At 44.5% G+C, this 17,000-nt stretch overlaps 1 protein-coding gene across 1 annotated transcript in view; it reads left to right on the top strand.

Moving 5' to 3' along the window:
• Positions 1 to 14,285, top strand: part of LOC149370530 (uncharacterized) — a 108,961-nt gene extending 94,676 nt beyond the window's left edge. The window contains exons 18-23 of the mRNA XM_089577946.1: positions 171 to 281; positions 1,313 to 1,483; positions 5,740 to 5,868; positions 8,237 to 8,312; positions 13,883 to 13,995; positions 14,144 to 14,285. Coding sequence (XP_089434072.1) covers positions 171 to 281; positions 1,313 to 1,483; positions 5,740 to 5,868; positions 8,237 to 8,312; positions 13,883 to 13,995; positions 14,144 to 14,285 — 742 coding nt within the window. The remainder of the gene's footprint in view (positions 1 to 170; positions 282 to 1,312; positions 1,484 to 5,739; positions 5,869 to 8,236; positions 8,313 to 13,882; positions 13,996 to 14,143) is intronic.
• Positions 14,286 to 17,000: the final 2,715 nt, after the last annotated feature.

Below are 17,000 nucleotides of genomic sequence, written 5' to 3'. Positions count from 1 at the left end.
TTTCCTTCATGTTCCGGCTTTTCGCCATGTTTCGAATTTACATTACTGGCTTTGATGCTTGGCCTACTGGGCGCGTAAAAGGAAGGAAAAATGGAGGGATGAGCATTTTCATCGCTTCCTTATTGAAAGGCGTCCCAGAAAACAGAGTTGTGCTTGTTCTATTTTGACAGGACGTCTACAGTTGTGGCCTTGGCGAATGTGGCGTGCTTCGTCGGCAGCGCAAGGTGCGCAGAATTCACCGCAGGACTCGAGAGCCTCGTTGTTGACGGCGACTTCAAAGAGTAAGCCCTCTTATGGCCGTTTTCGAACTTCGCCAGGCTTATAATAATAATTTCCGAGCTAAAACCTTATTATGACACCTTGAGGGGCAAGCAAAACGAGCCTTAATTTCGGCAAAAATTTGGGGGAATCACTGCGCTTTGTAGCCCCAGATACGTAGTATTCACTGCTTTAAACAGGGAATTAGGAATGGCGCTCTCTAGAGTGGTGTATCCGTTGATGGACATCCCGCGAAATCAGTTTGGTGGGTTGTTTCCCCTTGGAGCAACATACAGCTGTCGAAGAAACACAGTTTCTTCGCGGATTGCTTGACTAGTAGCCACTGTCTGAGAGTTATTTGCTAGACTGGCAGCCAGCTTTTTTACACCATGCAAGTGTTTACTCTTCAGCGCGCACAAAAGCAGGATAAAAACCATGTTGGTCTCTTCTAGGTTCTGCTTCCTTACTACTTTCCGCAACCACATTACATAATTTATTCCACTCTGGGCAGCAATAGATAAGGCTGTTATCCAGTGTTAAGGTCTGTTCGCAGAGCTTATTCAAACGTTGCTAATTAGTTTTTGAATATGCCCTTGGTAAAGCATATTTTGGCACTCCTACTCCTGTAGGTTCCACAGCGCTTATATTTCATTATATCCTCTTGAAATGTGGAAGATGTGAGCGGACATAGTCGCAGCCCCCCCCCCCGCCCTTCCTCCGTCATCATTTACAGTAAAGGCCCTTGTTAGGTGGTCCTAACTTTTACCGCTATTCACGGATTAGACCTTCCACAAGTCAACGACCCGTCGAAGGCTCGTAGACAAATAGCCCTTTTGATAGGCATTTCACCCAAGGAAACCCCAACACCAGGTCGGGGAAAAGCTTGTACCCACTGGAAAACAAGTGAGTGCCCGGCAGCACTGCGGATCGAAACCAGCACCTCTCTAATCTGAGGCGGAAAAGCTGACCACTCGACCACAGCTTCAGTAAAAAAGGTTCACTCTACCACCATTGCGACTGCGCCTTTGGGCCCTCAACGCCACTTCATTTGCAGGAACGTCCAGAATTTGACGCTCCTAGCACCGGAGGCAGTGGCATGCAAGCTGGCCTCAGCAGTGGAAGATGATGCTGCATTCGACGCAAAGCTGAAAGATGCTCCCCTCTCTATGCGCCTGGCCTTCGCCACATGCGTACGCGAAGGAATCGGAGAGAAGAGTCTCAAACGGTAAATATGTAATTTGGAGCCCACCACGCTTGCAATATTTGCGGCCTGCAGCCCCTAAGAAAATGAGAGGGTATATTTTAAATGTCACGGGGTCACAACCTCATCATGGAGCTTTCCTGTATCAGACCATTCCACTGCAGTGCTTCGAAAGTGAGACCGTTGCAAAATAGATCAAAAGAAGGCACCAATCATCATGGCTGCGTTTGAAACATGCTGAGTCTAATAACACGCAACGTTGAGTGACTGTGAGCGTGCTCTTATTGCGATAGCGTTTAAGGCCCCTTTACCCGGAAAATCCGGCGTCGTCGTCGTGAGCTAAACCTCACGAGCATGCATCTAGCAGGTGGTGCCCAGAGAGCAACCTAGGAGGCAGGTGAGCCACTTGGGTCACATGACCTTGCAGCGTCATCACAGCCAGCCCGCCGGATTACGAAAAAACTGCCCACAGTGGCAGATGACAGTTCAAGTATTGGTTGCTGGCGGACGCATCACTTATTCCCTGCACCACTGCGCCATCGGGGTATGAAAACTTCCAGGAATCTATGAATGTAAAGTAGAGAATGACCTGCATTTATGGCAATTAACCCGTTACGCTATCGCGCCATACCATTAAAGGTGGAGCTTAAGTGTCTCCTCCAATTTTTTATTTCATTCGTTCACCCTCGTAGGTCGGGAAGAGTATAACGTGAGCGTTTGGCGCAGAAAGATATTCAATTCAATAAACTAGATCTTGAATAATATCTTGGGTCTGATTTGAACTTTCCTGAGCGGGTGGCAGGCGGTCATCAGATTAAGACTACTTCAGTGTGAGGCTATTCAAAGGACAACGAGTTATGAGCGGCAGGCGAAAATAGAAGATATTTCAATGCCGAAACGTTTGTATATCAGGAACTATCAGCACATGAGTGCCTATCCGCATCAGTGCGGGTTAATATAATGGGACTAATAAAACGTAACCAGACGTCAGTCCTGCGGTCGTGCTAAACTTAGCCATATTTGGTGCGACAGAATGTTGGCACCACAGCCGCCACGGTGGCTCAGTGGTTTTGGCGCTCGGCTGCTGATCCGAACGACGCGGATTCGATCCCGGCCGCGGCGGTCGAATTTCGATGTAGGTGAAATTTTGAAGGTCCGTGTCTTGTGCGATGTCAATGAACGGTAAAGAACCCCAGGGGCTCGAAATTTCCAGAGCTACACTACGGCGTTGTTCATAGCCTGAGTCACTTTGGGACACGTTAAACCTCAATAAACCAGCCAGAATAGTGATACCAGTTAGTGTGTTCATTAACATTTGGTAGCGGTGTAAAATATACGTTCATGACTCAGGACAATGCGTCACTCTTAAGAACGTGAGTCCCATATAGTCACACATGATCGGTCTTACATCTCTACACATCTATATAAGGCGGACAGAACAGTGTTGGCGACGGCGTGGGAGTATCCAGATGCAGGAAGCTGTCAGAATTTGTGCGAGTGAGGTTAAGGCGTGCTTAGGATTGGATTGGTTGTTGGGATTTCATTACACATGCCAGAGCTGTGGCCACACATAATCTTTCAATTTAGTAGGGTGGCTGTGCACATTCTGTTGAATAGAAGTTTGTTGGCTAGGCATGCCCGGACGACACCGATCACGACTCGATCCCGCAGAAGGAACCCCCCCCCCCCCCCCGCCCCAGCTATCTCTCTAAGACCTAATAAACGGAGTCATGTAATCTAACCCCAACGAACCAATTTATTTTTTTCAAAAATTATTCCAAAATGGTCAGTTAGTTGCCATTCTCCATTTTGTCGTAAAAATGACAAAATTATTTCAACGAGCCGCACTTGCCTTAATCCGGACAGAGTGTGTAAGGATACACAAGACAAGCTGGTCTCAGCATGAGCCTAAGTTAGTCGGCTAATGCTGAGTCAAGCTCATCCTAGTACGATAGAAGTTTAAACCCTTCAACTCTCATTTGAAAACTGAGAGCACAATCTTAGACCGCTGATATGTTAATCTTGTCCTGTGTAGTATATTGATTTCTATTTTTTCTGAAAACATCAGTGAATCAACAGTCTATGTACCTATGCAGTATGACGCATGTGGCTTAGTTGGTGGGTCACGGTGAAAGCGCACTTACTGAGCTACAAAATCCCTGATAATCCTTTTCTCAGTTACCCACCGCCTTGGCTATCGCGTTCGGCTGCTGATCCCAAGGCCACGTGGTCGATCGCGGACGCGATGGTCGCAATGCAAGATATGTGTTCGTGTATGTGGGCGTTCTAGAATGGCAGAGCTGCCGTTTTGCAACAGTGGTAAAGAGTTTAGCCAAGGCACACTTGTCTGCTATACTCTACAAGCTGCATTACGGCATTGCTTAGTTGCATTAATTAGTAGACATCAATGGATAACTATTGATTAATTGTGGATGGGATCCAAATATTCAATGCTCAGGAGTCAACTACTTGTTATGTAAAAATAAGCCTGCACGCAATCAGTGAGTAACAAGATCCATTCTTTAAACCAAAAAAAGTGCGGTCCTAGGATAAAAACAAAGTCACAAGACGACTCCAATACTCAGTAGTACTGTATATCAAGCGCAGCTTTTCTTAGTGATACCTGGGTTTGAATTTAGAAGGTTTGTTTTTTTATATTTTGCACGCAAACTGAAAGTACTGAAGTGGCTTTCACAGCTGCACGTTGTCGACGTCGACGCTGTGCTCCGGCTGCAACATGATATTCATCTGGATATTGGCAGTGCCAGAGCTGCATTTCTGCCCCGACGACGCTTGTGATAACATTTACCGAGTTTCGTATTCATCGTGGCCGTGTAAAACAGCTGTCCTTTCGATACATACCAAATGGTATTTCAATTATACTTCTTTCGCACTTTCCTTGCTGTATTTCTTCGCGGTAGCGTTTAAGTATCCATCTGATACCTCTCTTTTCTTAGCCTCCCCCTCCCAAGAAGGGAAAAAAACGAAGGTTGTGCGACGAACGACGACCAGCCTACGTGGGCGGAGGCGGGGTGAGGGGTCTGTCACTTGATCGCAGGAAAGAGCACGCCTTGTCACGTGGTAAGGGCAAGCGCGTGCCGTAGCCGAATAAAAGGTTGAGAGAGACACGCGCAGATGGTGGTTGCATGAGCTGCTATGCCACCTACACGCAACCGGAAAAAGGTGCAATAATAGCTGATCCATAAAACCTAACGACAGATGCGCGATGTGAAAGTGCTTAATGATAAGACAGATCTTAAAAGTGAACGGAGATCCGTGTAGAAAGAAAAATCCGATTTACAGTGTTAAATGAAAACAATCTCCCGTAAGTTGCCTCATGCACATGGAAGACCAACGAAAATAGTCTCTTAGATCACCACAGAACGGGAAATGACGGCTACGACACTTGAATTCCCGGCATAAATAATTAATTTGAGAGCATTTTCAGCAAGAATAACCAGCTTGAGGACCGGACATTATTTCGTAAAACTCATGCTATGAATTCACAAATGTTTCGACCCACAGTATATAAGCAGTATCTGTAAAAACAATATCCTCAGTAGGCCCTTAAAGCACTCTTAATTCTGTTCTATCTACAGCGCATCACGGTCATTCAGATCTCTTGCCGGTTTTCTGGAAGTCGTAATGGGCGTTTTTAAATGAGGAGGTAATCCCGGTCCCATCTCCATGTTTTCTTTTTAATTAAATATTTATGTGTGACAGACGAAGAGGTCAACAGCATCGCTTCGCGACTTCTCAAATTGCAATTTTGGATACCCGCAGAAAGAAAAGGAAAATTTTTGGAACTTGAATTTTTTTTGGTAACTATATGGAAACGTGGATGTTGGAAGCAGTGCAAAAGCATTTTCTGGCTCTCAAAACTCCGCAGCCATAAAATCCCGAAGAATGCATTCCGAGAAGGCCACTTTTTAGGAGCATAACTGAACAAAATGGAGCAAGAATATCACACTGAATTTTCCGCAGTATTAATCGGTCGTTCCTGAGATCATTTTACATAGTTTGTACTTCTAAAATAGCAAGATTTTTAAAAATTATTTTTGAAAAATGGTTATCTTTGACTTAATTTAATCAAACTCACACCGCCGATTTCGTTGAAAATTTCCCTGGAAGACATTGCTACCTAATAATTCTAGATAAAGGAAAAAGTTTCGCATTAAAAGGTTGTAAACTATAAAAATAAGGGGAGAATGCAGACCGTATTTCGTTGAGTTACCATGCTACTGAGGTTACCACTCATTGCTACCACTCATTACTTACAGGCTCGCTCTCGATGCGCTCTCCAACGATTTGGACCCTGAAGGAACAACAAATGTGCGCCTCTCACCCTACTTGCGCAAGAAAATACTTGAACTTTTGATGCTACAGGAGCGATCACCTCTGTCGCAGTCGTGAGTTTTATTCACTGCGTTCTGCTTGCTTTTATCCTCGGCTCTGTCCTTCGTTGACTTGGCAAATAACGTTTCGGATGGCCAATAAGAAACAACGGTTCTTTATGGTATTCATGTATATAAGTGACTTTCGAAGAACCATTTTTAAGGAGCGTCGAGGCTTCCTGCACAGGCGTGTTAGTTTTTGTGTAAATTTAAATAATGTTTAGTGCACCAGCACATACAGTGGTGATTCCCCGCATTTAGTCGTTGTGTGTTTGTCTGTGCCTGCTTAGTATATAGCAGGCTGCCCAAAATGGCTGCCCACCGGCAAGCCCACCGGGTTGCGTGCAAACTATCCTCGGTGCTACGTACCTAATTCGGATTTGACCAGAATAAGCAAATCAGCGGTAATTTCTGTGTTAGGAATGTTTTAAGGCCTAACTGCACAAAGTCTCTGCCCTATTTCTGAAAAAACATATTTTCTTATATTTCTGTCATTTCTACAAATCGTAAAAACCCACTATATTTCACAATTTGCGATACAAGATTAGTTCGACCTTTCTTGGGCAATCATAGATTCTTTTTTTTTTCTCACCAACAGAAATTTTTAAGTCATTTATTTTGGCTTAGCTACCGTTCAGATGTGTCCATTTGCAAACAAGATATCCTGCCAAGAAATCCCCAATTACCTAACTCAAAAAATAAATTGACAGTGAATTTATGTTTATGATTTCTCAAAGCAAAAAACATGTGAAACTAAAAAGATGGTCTTGCAGCAACCCAAAAAAGCATGATAGAGAAAAGCCCATTAAAAGAAGAGCATTATAATTACTCCTCCCGAAAGCACCAGCTTTGTAGCCGTAGGTGCCATTTTTAATTCTGCATTCCTTTATTACCTGGCCTTTGGCCTATTGGATTTTAATGGCACCTTATTCCTCACTGCATAGTTTTCAGCAGCTTGTGACAGGGTGCTGTTTGCTTGAATGTGATCCCGTGACGTCCACCGCGCGGTTTCCATCGCCGATAAACGCACATGCCGTAGACCTGCCATCAGCGGAGCATGAAGTGCTCATATGCGCGTCCATGCGCCCTCCATGACAAATTCACACGAAATGGCCGTCATATATATGGTCTTACCATTGTTGGGCGTTGGCTGCTTTCTCTTGCAGCTCCCGTGCGCATTTCTGTATTTCTTTCGAAGGAGTTCCGCTCGATGATCGCTGAAGTCCGAACATAAGCACTGTAGCGCGAGACGAACAAGTGCAGCTAGCCAAGCGCAAGTGCAGACGTCGCACTATCGTCTTCCGCATAACTACGCCGGTTGATAAAGCCACTCCAGAGATCAGTGCCCACTCAGGCTAGTAACATGGCAGTACCTTAGGGCCATTGCTTTTGATATTCTCGTTTCTGCGCGTGAAGCAAAGATAGGTGCCAGGGTTGCAATGAACAAACAAGCTTTTCACAAAGCCCAAAATAGTACTGCTCAGCCACTGCGCCCAAAGACACACGGTTTCAAAAAATGGATATGACCGCCGTTTCACATCATACAGCATCAGAGTGGTTGATAAAAAAATTATGGCTATTAACAGGTAAACAATAGCGACACCATTTGACAACAAAGAAAACAAGTCATGGGATCGGATACTTTGCTTTTTAGAAAACCGTTTTTGACATTTTACGCGATTTAAAAATAGCGTCTCCACTTCAAAAGCTTTGGTTTGAGTACATGTGTACATGTGCACAGCGGAGAGCGGCGAGTGCTTCTACAATATTGAGTTAGGCGCGCTTTTCTACTGAGAGTGCGTTCGAATCTTGTGCCGACAAAATGTAGGCATGTCTTACTCGCAAGACAGCAAAATAATACAAAAGAAATCAGCCTTTACTGATTCTCTTTCATAAGGAGGCTCAGATGGAACTCTTGCGCGACCGTCGGTGTAGCTGCTGGGCATTCAAGAGCAATGCGTTTCACCAGATAAAGTTTTTACAAGTTGGAACCATATGTTGTAAGGCTGCACTACTCTGCAAGAGCGGACATAAGATGGCGGTTGCACTGAGAAGAGGCGAGGACAACAAACGACGGTTTTTATCGCCGCCTCCGAGAAGATTAGTGTTCCTTAATCATCCTTTTAGGTTTGCTACAGAAAGTGGAAGCATGTAAAAATTCATCCTACAATTTCATCGTACAAAATTTTAAGCTTAAGTGTCTTTCCCTGTCGCATCACACTGGCTGACATCAGGCACGCAAAGTTGTGAAGACAAAAACTACTGCTGCAGCGGAAGCGCCAGCAAAAGCGGTAGGCGTGTGGTTAAAAGAAATTGTGGCCTACAGGAAAGTGGGCGTATGCTTATTTCCACACTTTCATGCAAATTTCTTGATGTTTTGCAGAAAACTCATGCAAGCAGCTGCGATCAAGAGAGCGATGAAGCTTCGTGCGGTTCGCTCATTGTTTGAAGCAAAAATGGTAAGCATGATGGTCTCTCTGGTAATCCTTAATTAGCTGCCACCGCTTCGAATAACTTGTGGGAGGACGATCAGAATTGATTTCTGGTGCTAAAATTTGAATGAAAGAAATAAAACATATCATCGTGAAATGCGGTAAGCTAACCGTGCAATGTGTGACGGGTCCTCACCTCGAAAAGCAACACTATTTGAAAGCTTTTGCTTGAAGACAGGCATACGATATTGTCATGAGGTATGTACGAGCCGAATTTTCTCTGCTGTGTGACAACATAGCTTGATAATGGCTGCCCGGATACAAATCTTGTACAAAGGTTTCAGCGGAGAGGTTGGCGGAAGAACAGACACCTTCAAGAGTGGAAAGTTATCAAGAAAACTTTGTTTCTAAGATCTCCAGGACTTCATCGTTGAGTCCATGCCCTAGGCACCTTGAGTAGTCATCTAGTACTGCTTTCTCAAAATGACATATAAAGGGTCTTTTTTTATTTTATTTATTTGAAAATACTGTTGGCCGTGAGGCCGTTACAGTGGTGGGGCGTGACACTTGGAAAGCAAAAAGGTTTCGACGATTATACAAAAATACAAAGTGAATCTTCATCTATAAAATCATTTCTTACCGCGTAATGTTTCACTTTTTATACAGAAGCAGTGTTAATAAATATTAACTTGAAAAACAGTTATTTCACACAGAAAAGGAAAAAAATAACAATAAAAATTTCTACATTCTCGGCCTTCACCTTAGGTGAGTTGATTAGGCGTATGACACACACACACACAAAAAAGAAGAAGAAAAAAAAACTTTTTAGTGCGAAGTTGAGATAGCTTTTTCGAAAGTTGTTAATGTACTGGACTGTAAGAGAGATGCTGGTAAATTATTCCATTCTGCTATTGTCTTCGGAAAATAAGAATTAGCATACACATTAATGCGTGGGTTCGGGGTTTGGTAACAGTATTCATTGCTTGCTCTGAGATGTGTGTGACATTCCCCTGAGTTCCGCACAATATTACGCAGCACATATTTGGTACCGGATCAGCTGTGGCATAGAGGTAGAGCACATGCCTCCTATACCAGAGGACCGCGATTTGAAACCTACTGCCGCCTGTTGTTCAGTGGATAAAGAAAACAATGCAAGCCGATAACACACCCACTAGCCAGAGCAGAACTTAATCACCCTGGTCTACTGCTTGGTTAAAATCTTCTGTACGAATAGCCTATGACCGCTGGGTCTCCACCAGCGGCTACAAGCAACCCGCCAAAGCGGTGATCAGAGGTGGGGATAAGCGGAGGGTGCAGTATTCTCCCAACCCCTAGTCGCCTGCACATTGGCATTGCAGTCACCCATCAGGACAGTGTGTTTTGTTTGTACTCTACTCTTTGCCAATTCCATGCCTTCTAAGAGCCTCTGGGCTACCTCATCATCGTGACTGCACATAGGTGCCGAGGCCTATACAGCCCTTAAGTTGCACCTTTTAAGGAGCTTAATTCCGATAACTGCAACTTTCTCGGAAATGCTGCTGAATTTCATGTTCCCAGCTGTACCCTAATTAACAAGAAATCGCACACCAACTTCACGCTTGTATGCTTAACCGCGATGCCAATGTACGCACTTGCCCTTAGACATTGTTTATTTTGTATCTCGTTTTGTAACCTGAGATCTATTACATACTATATATTTCCCGTCAGTCCCTCTTACTGCACTGCAAGAGGAGCCTCACTAGATAAGGTTCTTGCGTTAAATTTGCCCGATTCAGTTTTCAATGGCAGCACGTGCAGTTCTAGCACCATCTGGCGCGTCACAGCCCAGACCGCTGCCTTGGTCATTTGCTTCGCAGAAACTTGGGTCTGATGTGGCGTGTGGCAATTGATGTAGTCTTATTAGAGGTGTTGGCCGAGTACTGCACTGGTGTGACCAAGTCCTGTTCTGATGACAGGGCACGTTGTCGCTTCTGGTCGCCGGAATAACGCAACCCAGGCCTCGTTATTTACTTCAATCGACTCTACAGTCTTTTTATCTGGTAGATAAGCGCGCGGCTACTGGGCATAACTGATGGGTGTGTGTGTGTATATATATATATATATATATATATATATATATAGCAAACAACGGAAGGGGAATGAAGGGCTCGTTATAAATATGAGAGAAGCGAACAGCCACAGAAACCAAGGGACACGGTATTTTTTTAAAATTAATTTATTTATTTTCTTCTGTTGTTCGATTTAGAATAGTACTGAATATATTATCGCTTAAATCTAATTGATTAGAAAAGCAGAAGAAAAAACAACCGCATGCCGCCGGTGGGATCCGAACCCACGACCTCCGAATTACGCGTTCGGTGCTCTGTAAACATAAATAGCCCCGAAAGCACAAGATCTGACAGCCGTCGCCGTAGCTCAGCGGTAGAGCACCGGATGCGTGATTCGGAGATCATGGGTTCGGATCCCACCGGCGGCATGCGGTTGTTTTTTCTTCTGCTTTTCTAATTATTTAGCTTTAAGCGATAACATATTCAGTACTATTCTAAATCGAACAACAGCACAAAATAAATTAATTAAAAAAAGTCCCGTGTCCCTTTGTTGCTGTGGCTGTTGGCTTCTCTTATATATATATATACAGACACACACACACACCGGGTGAAGATACGTCAGTGTGGTCTGTGCATGTAGATCGTACAGCAAGGCGCGCATTATGTACGTGGTCTAGCTCAGTACGATTAATTAATTAAATTAATTGATCAACTTTTTTCACTTTTCATTTCAAGGCCCAAAGGGCCAATATTATATTATGAAATTGAAGGCTCTCTTTATAGAAGCTGAGTCCAGTTTTTAAATTTTCATTATTGATAATGCATTTCTAAATATTTATTGCCAAAAATAGCATTTTTTCGCTCGTAAAGCTGGCCTCATGCAATGCAACCTTTTAAAATGACATCGCTGCACGTAGGATTGTCGAGTAAATCGCTTTGATTTCTTCTACGGAATAAAATCGACATACGGCTTCCGCATTTCTTTGAGGCACGATAGTGACACTGTCGCCGAGGTGTGTGGGTAGCAGGGTCTATAGAGGGATTACAGTTCAAGAACCCCAGGTGGTCGAAATTTCCGGAGACCTCCACTACGGCGTCTCTCATAGCCTCAGTCGCTTTGGGACGTTAAACCCTAATGAACCAAACCAATTTTGGCCCAAGGAACTTTGGTGAGAGCAGAAGGAAGAGTGGAAATGATGAAATAGGGGGCGAAGCTTTGCGCATTGCGGCAGAGATAGGTTGGTTGGTTGATTTATGGGGTTTAACGTCCCAAAGCGACTAAGGCTATGAGAGACGCCGTAGTGGAGGGCTAGTCGGAGGTTATGGAGTGAAGGAAAAAATCAGTAGAACGGGGAGCGTGGGCCGAAGAAAGGCGGCTGAGCGACGCCATGCCGAGGCGTTTCATCAGTATTGTCGCGATAGAGTAAAGGCGTGGAAGGTTGTGCTCTGCCAAGACATTTACCAAGACACAAACCGGGAGGAGAGGAAAATGGGTTAGAGACCAGTACTGAGAGGCTAGCGAGTAGAGTGAGCACTATGTATGGATGTGGAAGACAATGGCAGTGCAGCAAAAAAACATGGGCCGGTGTGAAGAGGACAGTGTCCTCGCTATGAGAGTCACAGGAGAGCTGTACAAAGAGAGAATAGCGTTGAGAACGATGTCTTCGGCGACAAGGCTTCAACAAGGCGAATAAAAACAGTACCGACTGGCAGAGGGCTGGGCAGGGCATATAACGCGACTTCAGCTCGAGCACAGTCGACGAGAGTGTCATGGCGCGACAGGAAATCCCCGTCCAGAGTAATGGCATGAAAACAGGAAGGTAGCACGACGAACTCGAATCGTGTAGAGGATGTTCTCAAACACAACTCTAGGTGTACATGTTGTGGACGGCTTAATGTGCTTAGCGCTGGCCGTGCGCATCATGAATTCAGTAATTGGCGTCTTTACTTTCCTTAAGGGTGACAAAAAATTTCGCAACTTACAGAAACTGCAGTACCTGTGTTAACAAACGCCATGGCAGAAACGTCCTCCACCAAAATGTCACTACGATAAGCAGGGGGTAAATGCGGCCTTTTACAGTTGTACGAGGGCGCAGTTCTCCGTTCTGGAACGGCGCCACCAAGTTTTCCTTTTGTGTGGCGCCGGGGCGGCGTTGCAGAGGAGACATGGAGCAGCGTCGCGGCGGAGTTTAACGGCGGTTCGAGATGGCCGATTGGTCAAAGAAAAAAGGAGGACTTTGTGGCGGCTAAGCAGGCGCAATATACTGACTTTTTTGGAGGCCAGTACTGGGGACCTTGAGGAGACATACGCGGATGCTTGAGGAAGAGTTTAGGAGACGATGACCGTAATGCTGTGCCACATGGCCAGATAATCAGTATGTGTAGAAAATAGGTCCGATCAAGATGGTGTGCCTCGGATTGCTGACTCGTAAAGCCGGTCTAAAATAAGGTGCCGGCGCTCAGATAGGTACTGGGGCGGATAGGTAGGAAGCTGAGGTCCGGCGACGGCTTCGGCGTATGTCACCGGAGCGCCAAGAGGTGGTGGTGGATGGGCATGTGGGACAGCTTCAGCAAGCTCTTCTTGAATGGCGTGTCGGAGAGCCGAAACTAAGTGTGGTGGTAGCTTTTAAGGGCTCTCCAGAAAGGAGAGATGTCGCGCCATTTCTTTGCGAACAAAGTCTTTGATGTGCTGCAGCAGCGAGGAGGTGCGAGTTGCGGGCGTCTGCCCACAAAGCAACTCAGCCTTCCTGGAATGCTGACATGTCAGGATGTTCTACCTGCGCAGCTCCTCGAAGCTCTGGCAATGAATGATGAGCTCAGCAATGGTGCTAAAGTCCAGCGCTAACAGCATCTAAAGCGCGCCGTGTCGATAACCTTGAAGATGTGTTTGATCTCGGCGGTTGCAGAGATGGGAAGGTTTGCACGTTTGCATAAGCGGAGGACATTTCGACTTTGGTTTTAAACCTTTCGCCCACAGTCTAACCATAATATGTCCTCCAGGCTACCTCAGTTGGCCTAACTGGAGGAGCAAGTTCTTCCGAGTCTGTTTGCATATGTTGTTTTATACAACAGCAAAAAAAATGGAAGTGATTTGCTACAACAACGCTCAGATATCCCCAAAAAGTTCACGCAATGGCTATTCAAGGATCAAAACTGTGCCGCCTTTGTGGCGCCCTGTTCAGAGCGTAGTTGCGAAAACTAAGCCCCTTGGTTCATGCTTACGCTTTCTGCAAGTGCCAGCTGAGATTGCTGAAAAAAAAGCGCTCCGCGTCTGGAGAAGGGTTAGGAAGTACATACACCCTTTGTAAAGAATTTATAGAGCCCATGGGCGTTCACTTCTGGGCGACGCCGTGTGGCTTGCTATCAATTCTTAGCGTTCCGAATTTCACGAACGTAAGAGAAACTTTGGTCCCCATCCTCTGACAGTTAAGATTCTCAAGGATATACCAAACAACTGCCCACTGTGCACTGTGCCTCCGACTTCTGCCTGATTTATCGCTTTCGCCTTGTTATGAAATCTAACACAACGGTTTTTTTTTTAACTTTCAGGTGCCAATGATTTCAAAACCGGCGCGGCTGGGAAGGTCTGCGGGTGGTGACGCCTTGCAATCTCTTTACGAAATAGACGTCAACGAGTATAAGCCACTCGAGCACTGGGCAAGGCAGCGCTCATAAAAGCAGAGTATAGTTTCGCAACACGCCCGAAGAACAAAACTTTTCGAATTAAAAGATGCGCAACTATGCACAGATTGGGTACTTTCATTACGAGCCTTTGAAGTTATTTGTAGACCTTGTGCCTACCTTTTGCAGACGGCCCTGGTACGGACAGGAACCCAGATTTTGCCGCACCACATGGACCTGTCAGAAAATAGATGTAGTGTCTGCAATCCGCAACTCCACTCCGGGGCAGGGAGAGGCTGCACTGTCCAGCTGGGAGTCTGAAGACCAGTAGAAGGACGGCAGGCTGCGCGAGTTGGTGCTCCATGACGACAAATATTTTCAGCGGCTCTAGACAACAAGAACAGACAAGTCTTGTCTAGTCCACACGTTTTTCTCTTCCAATTCTGGTCTTTTTGCCTAGCGCTGTTGAAAATACTTCTTGTCTTGGCTTGTTGAATGGGCTAGCCGGGCAGCAAAGGCGGTGGGAGTCCTAGAATGAGGACCCAGGCACGGGAGCTGTGCAAGATTTTTCAGGGCATGCAAAGTTTCCTCTCTCTCTCTTTGCTATGACGTCATCATTGTTGTTCTGTGCTACAGTTGTTGGGTGTTCAGTTACCCACGCGAGGTCATGGGGTTCTGACGTCTATACCCTATGACCAATTCCGAATTTCTTGAAACGCCAACGCGAACTAGGGCGGTTCCTCCGCTGAACGGTGTCTTTAACGCTGTCGGGTCAAAAGCTAGTTTTAAAAAATATAACACAGCAGAGTGGCCGTGCGCTCCATTACACAGGGTTTTTTTCTTTGCTTCGTTTAAGGCATGGCCCCATCACACGGCTCTTTCAGACTGAGGATTTGAAGTCAAGGAAAGAAAATCTAAACAACAGGTCACCAATATATATCCTTTGCCTGAAAAACCTCTTAGGCCTTTTATTCTTTTTTTCCCTTCCACCCTTTAGCAGTTAATGTTCAGCTGCAAATATGTTTTATTTATTTATTTATTTATTTATTTATCATAATACCCACAGCGCCATTGGCTGGCATTACAGTGGGGGGGTAGAAGAAAAAGTACACAAATGCCACCGCGTGCAGGTGGTTACAAAAAAAAGATAACAATGAGATAGAAAGAACACGGAATTATTATACACAAAAAAATGTCACAGCATGGAAGAAAATGAATCATTTGATAATATGGACACTACTTCCTCAGGCAGCTTGTTCCATTCAGAAACCGTTTTGGGGAAAAAAGACATTTTAAAAAGGTCAGTCCGGCACCTGTATTCTTTAACTTTAAGTGAATGATCTCTACGTAAAGACACGTAATCAGGGTTGGCTATATATTTGGTTCTGTCTATTCCAGTTCTAGAATGAAATATATTATGAAATAATTTTAAACGCAGTACTTTCCTACGTTTTTGAAGTGAGTCCCAACCCAAAGATTTTTTCGCGCTCGTTACACTAAAATATCGCCCATAGTTATTGAAAACAAAACGAACGGCCAAATTCTGAACTCTTTCTAGCTTTTGAACGTCAAGCAAGGTTTTCGGATCCCAGACTGTGCAAGCATACTCAAGTATGCTTCTAACGTTTGTATTATACAGCAGTTCTTTAGTCTTTAAAGGGAAAAGTTTAGCGTTACGTCGCAGGAAACCTAAAACACGACAGGCTTTGGCAGTAACGAAATGCACGTGACGATGCCAAGACATTGAACTTGTTAAATATACACCAAGATATTTAAATTCCAACACTGAAAGCAGTCTGCTATTATTTATGTTATAAGTGAAAATATGGGGAACCTTCTTTTTAGTGAAACACATATGTACAGATTTTTGTAAGTTAATATGCATTCTCCAGTTCTCACACCACTGGGCCACTTTACACAAATCCTGTTGTAATGCATCGCAGTCACTTTGATCGTTAATAATTCTATACAATACACAATCGTCCGCAAAAAGACGCATGTATGAAGAAATACCTGAAAAGATGTCATTCATGTAAATTATGAACAGTAATGGGCCCAAGACGGATCCCTGAGGCACCCCTGATGTTACAGCCACCTCATGCGATTGTTTCCCGTTGACAACAACACATTGACGCCTAACGCTCAAATATTCCTTTATCCACCTAATAACGTTCTCATTTATGTTGTACCAGTATAATTTTTGTATTAATAAGGAATGTGATACAACGTCAAAGGCCTTCTTAAAATCTAGAAAAATACAGTCAACAGAATATCCCTTATCTAAAGCACTTGACAGGTCATGTACAAATTCGGTAAGCTGGGTGACACACGAGTAACCACTGCGAAAGCCATGTTGATTAGTATTTAATAATGAATGTATACTAAGATGATTCATAATACTAGTATAAAACACATGCTCTAAAACTTTGCATAATACACTGGTCAAGGACACTGGTCGATAATTTGAAACAACATTCCTAGGTCCCGATTTATGTATAGGTACAACATTAGCAAGCCTCCATTCATCAGGCAAGGAGCCTTCCTGTAATGACTTTGTGAAAAGAATTTGAAGGTACCTTGACAACGCAAAAGCGCAAGAAGAGAGCAGGATCGTGGGTAAGCCGTCCGGACCGGTGGCACTGTTATCTTTTAAGCGTTCTAAGAGCGACACAATTCCTCGCTGATCAAATTCAATGTTCTCCATGGGTTCCGTACAGTTCAAGTCAAGGCGAAAATCGGCAGGGCTATTGCTGTCGTCAGCAGAAAAAACTGAGCTGAAAAACGTGTTAAAGCACTTGGCTTTCTCCAGATTATCATGAACGATACTTCCGTTGTGATCGAGTGGCGGGATAGACAATTCATCCTTTCTGTTTTTTTTTATGTACTGCCAAAATTCTTTAGGGCGATCCTGGATACGCATGTCGAAAGACTGAAAGTAGGTAAATTTAGCCTCTTTGACCGAAGCATTCATATCCTTTGTAATCTTTTTTAACTGATCCATGTTATCTTCCGACGGATTTCTTTTGAAGCGCGCATATAGTTGTTG

This window comes from Amblyomma mixtum, chromosome 1 (assembly GCF_055824585.1).
Source record: "Amblyomma mixtum isolate Tamu chromosome 1, ASM5582458v1, whole genome shotgun sequence".
Lineage (NCBI taxonomy): Eukaryota > Metazoa > Arthropoda > Arachnida > Ixodida > Ixodidae > Amblyomma > Amblyomma mixtum.
This window is presented reverse-complemented; position numbering and strand designations above follow the sequence as displayed.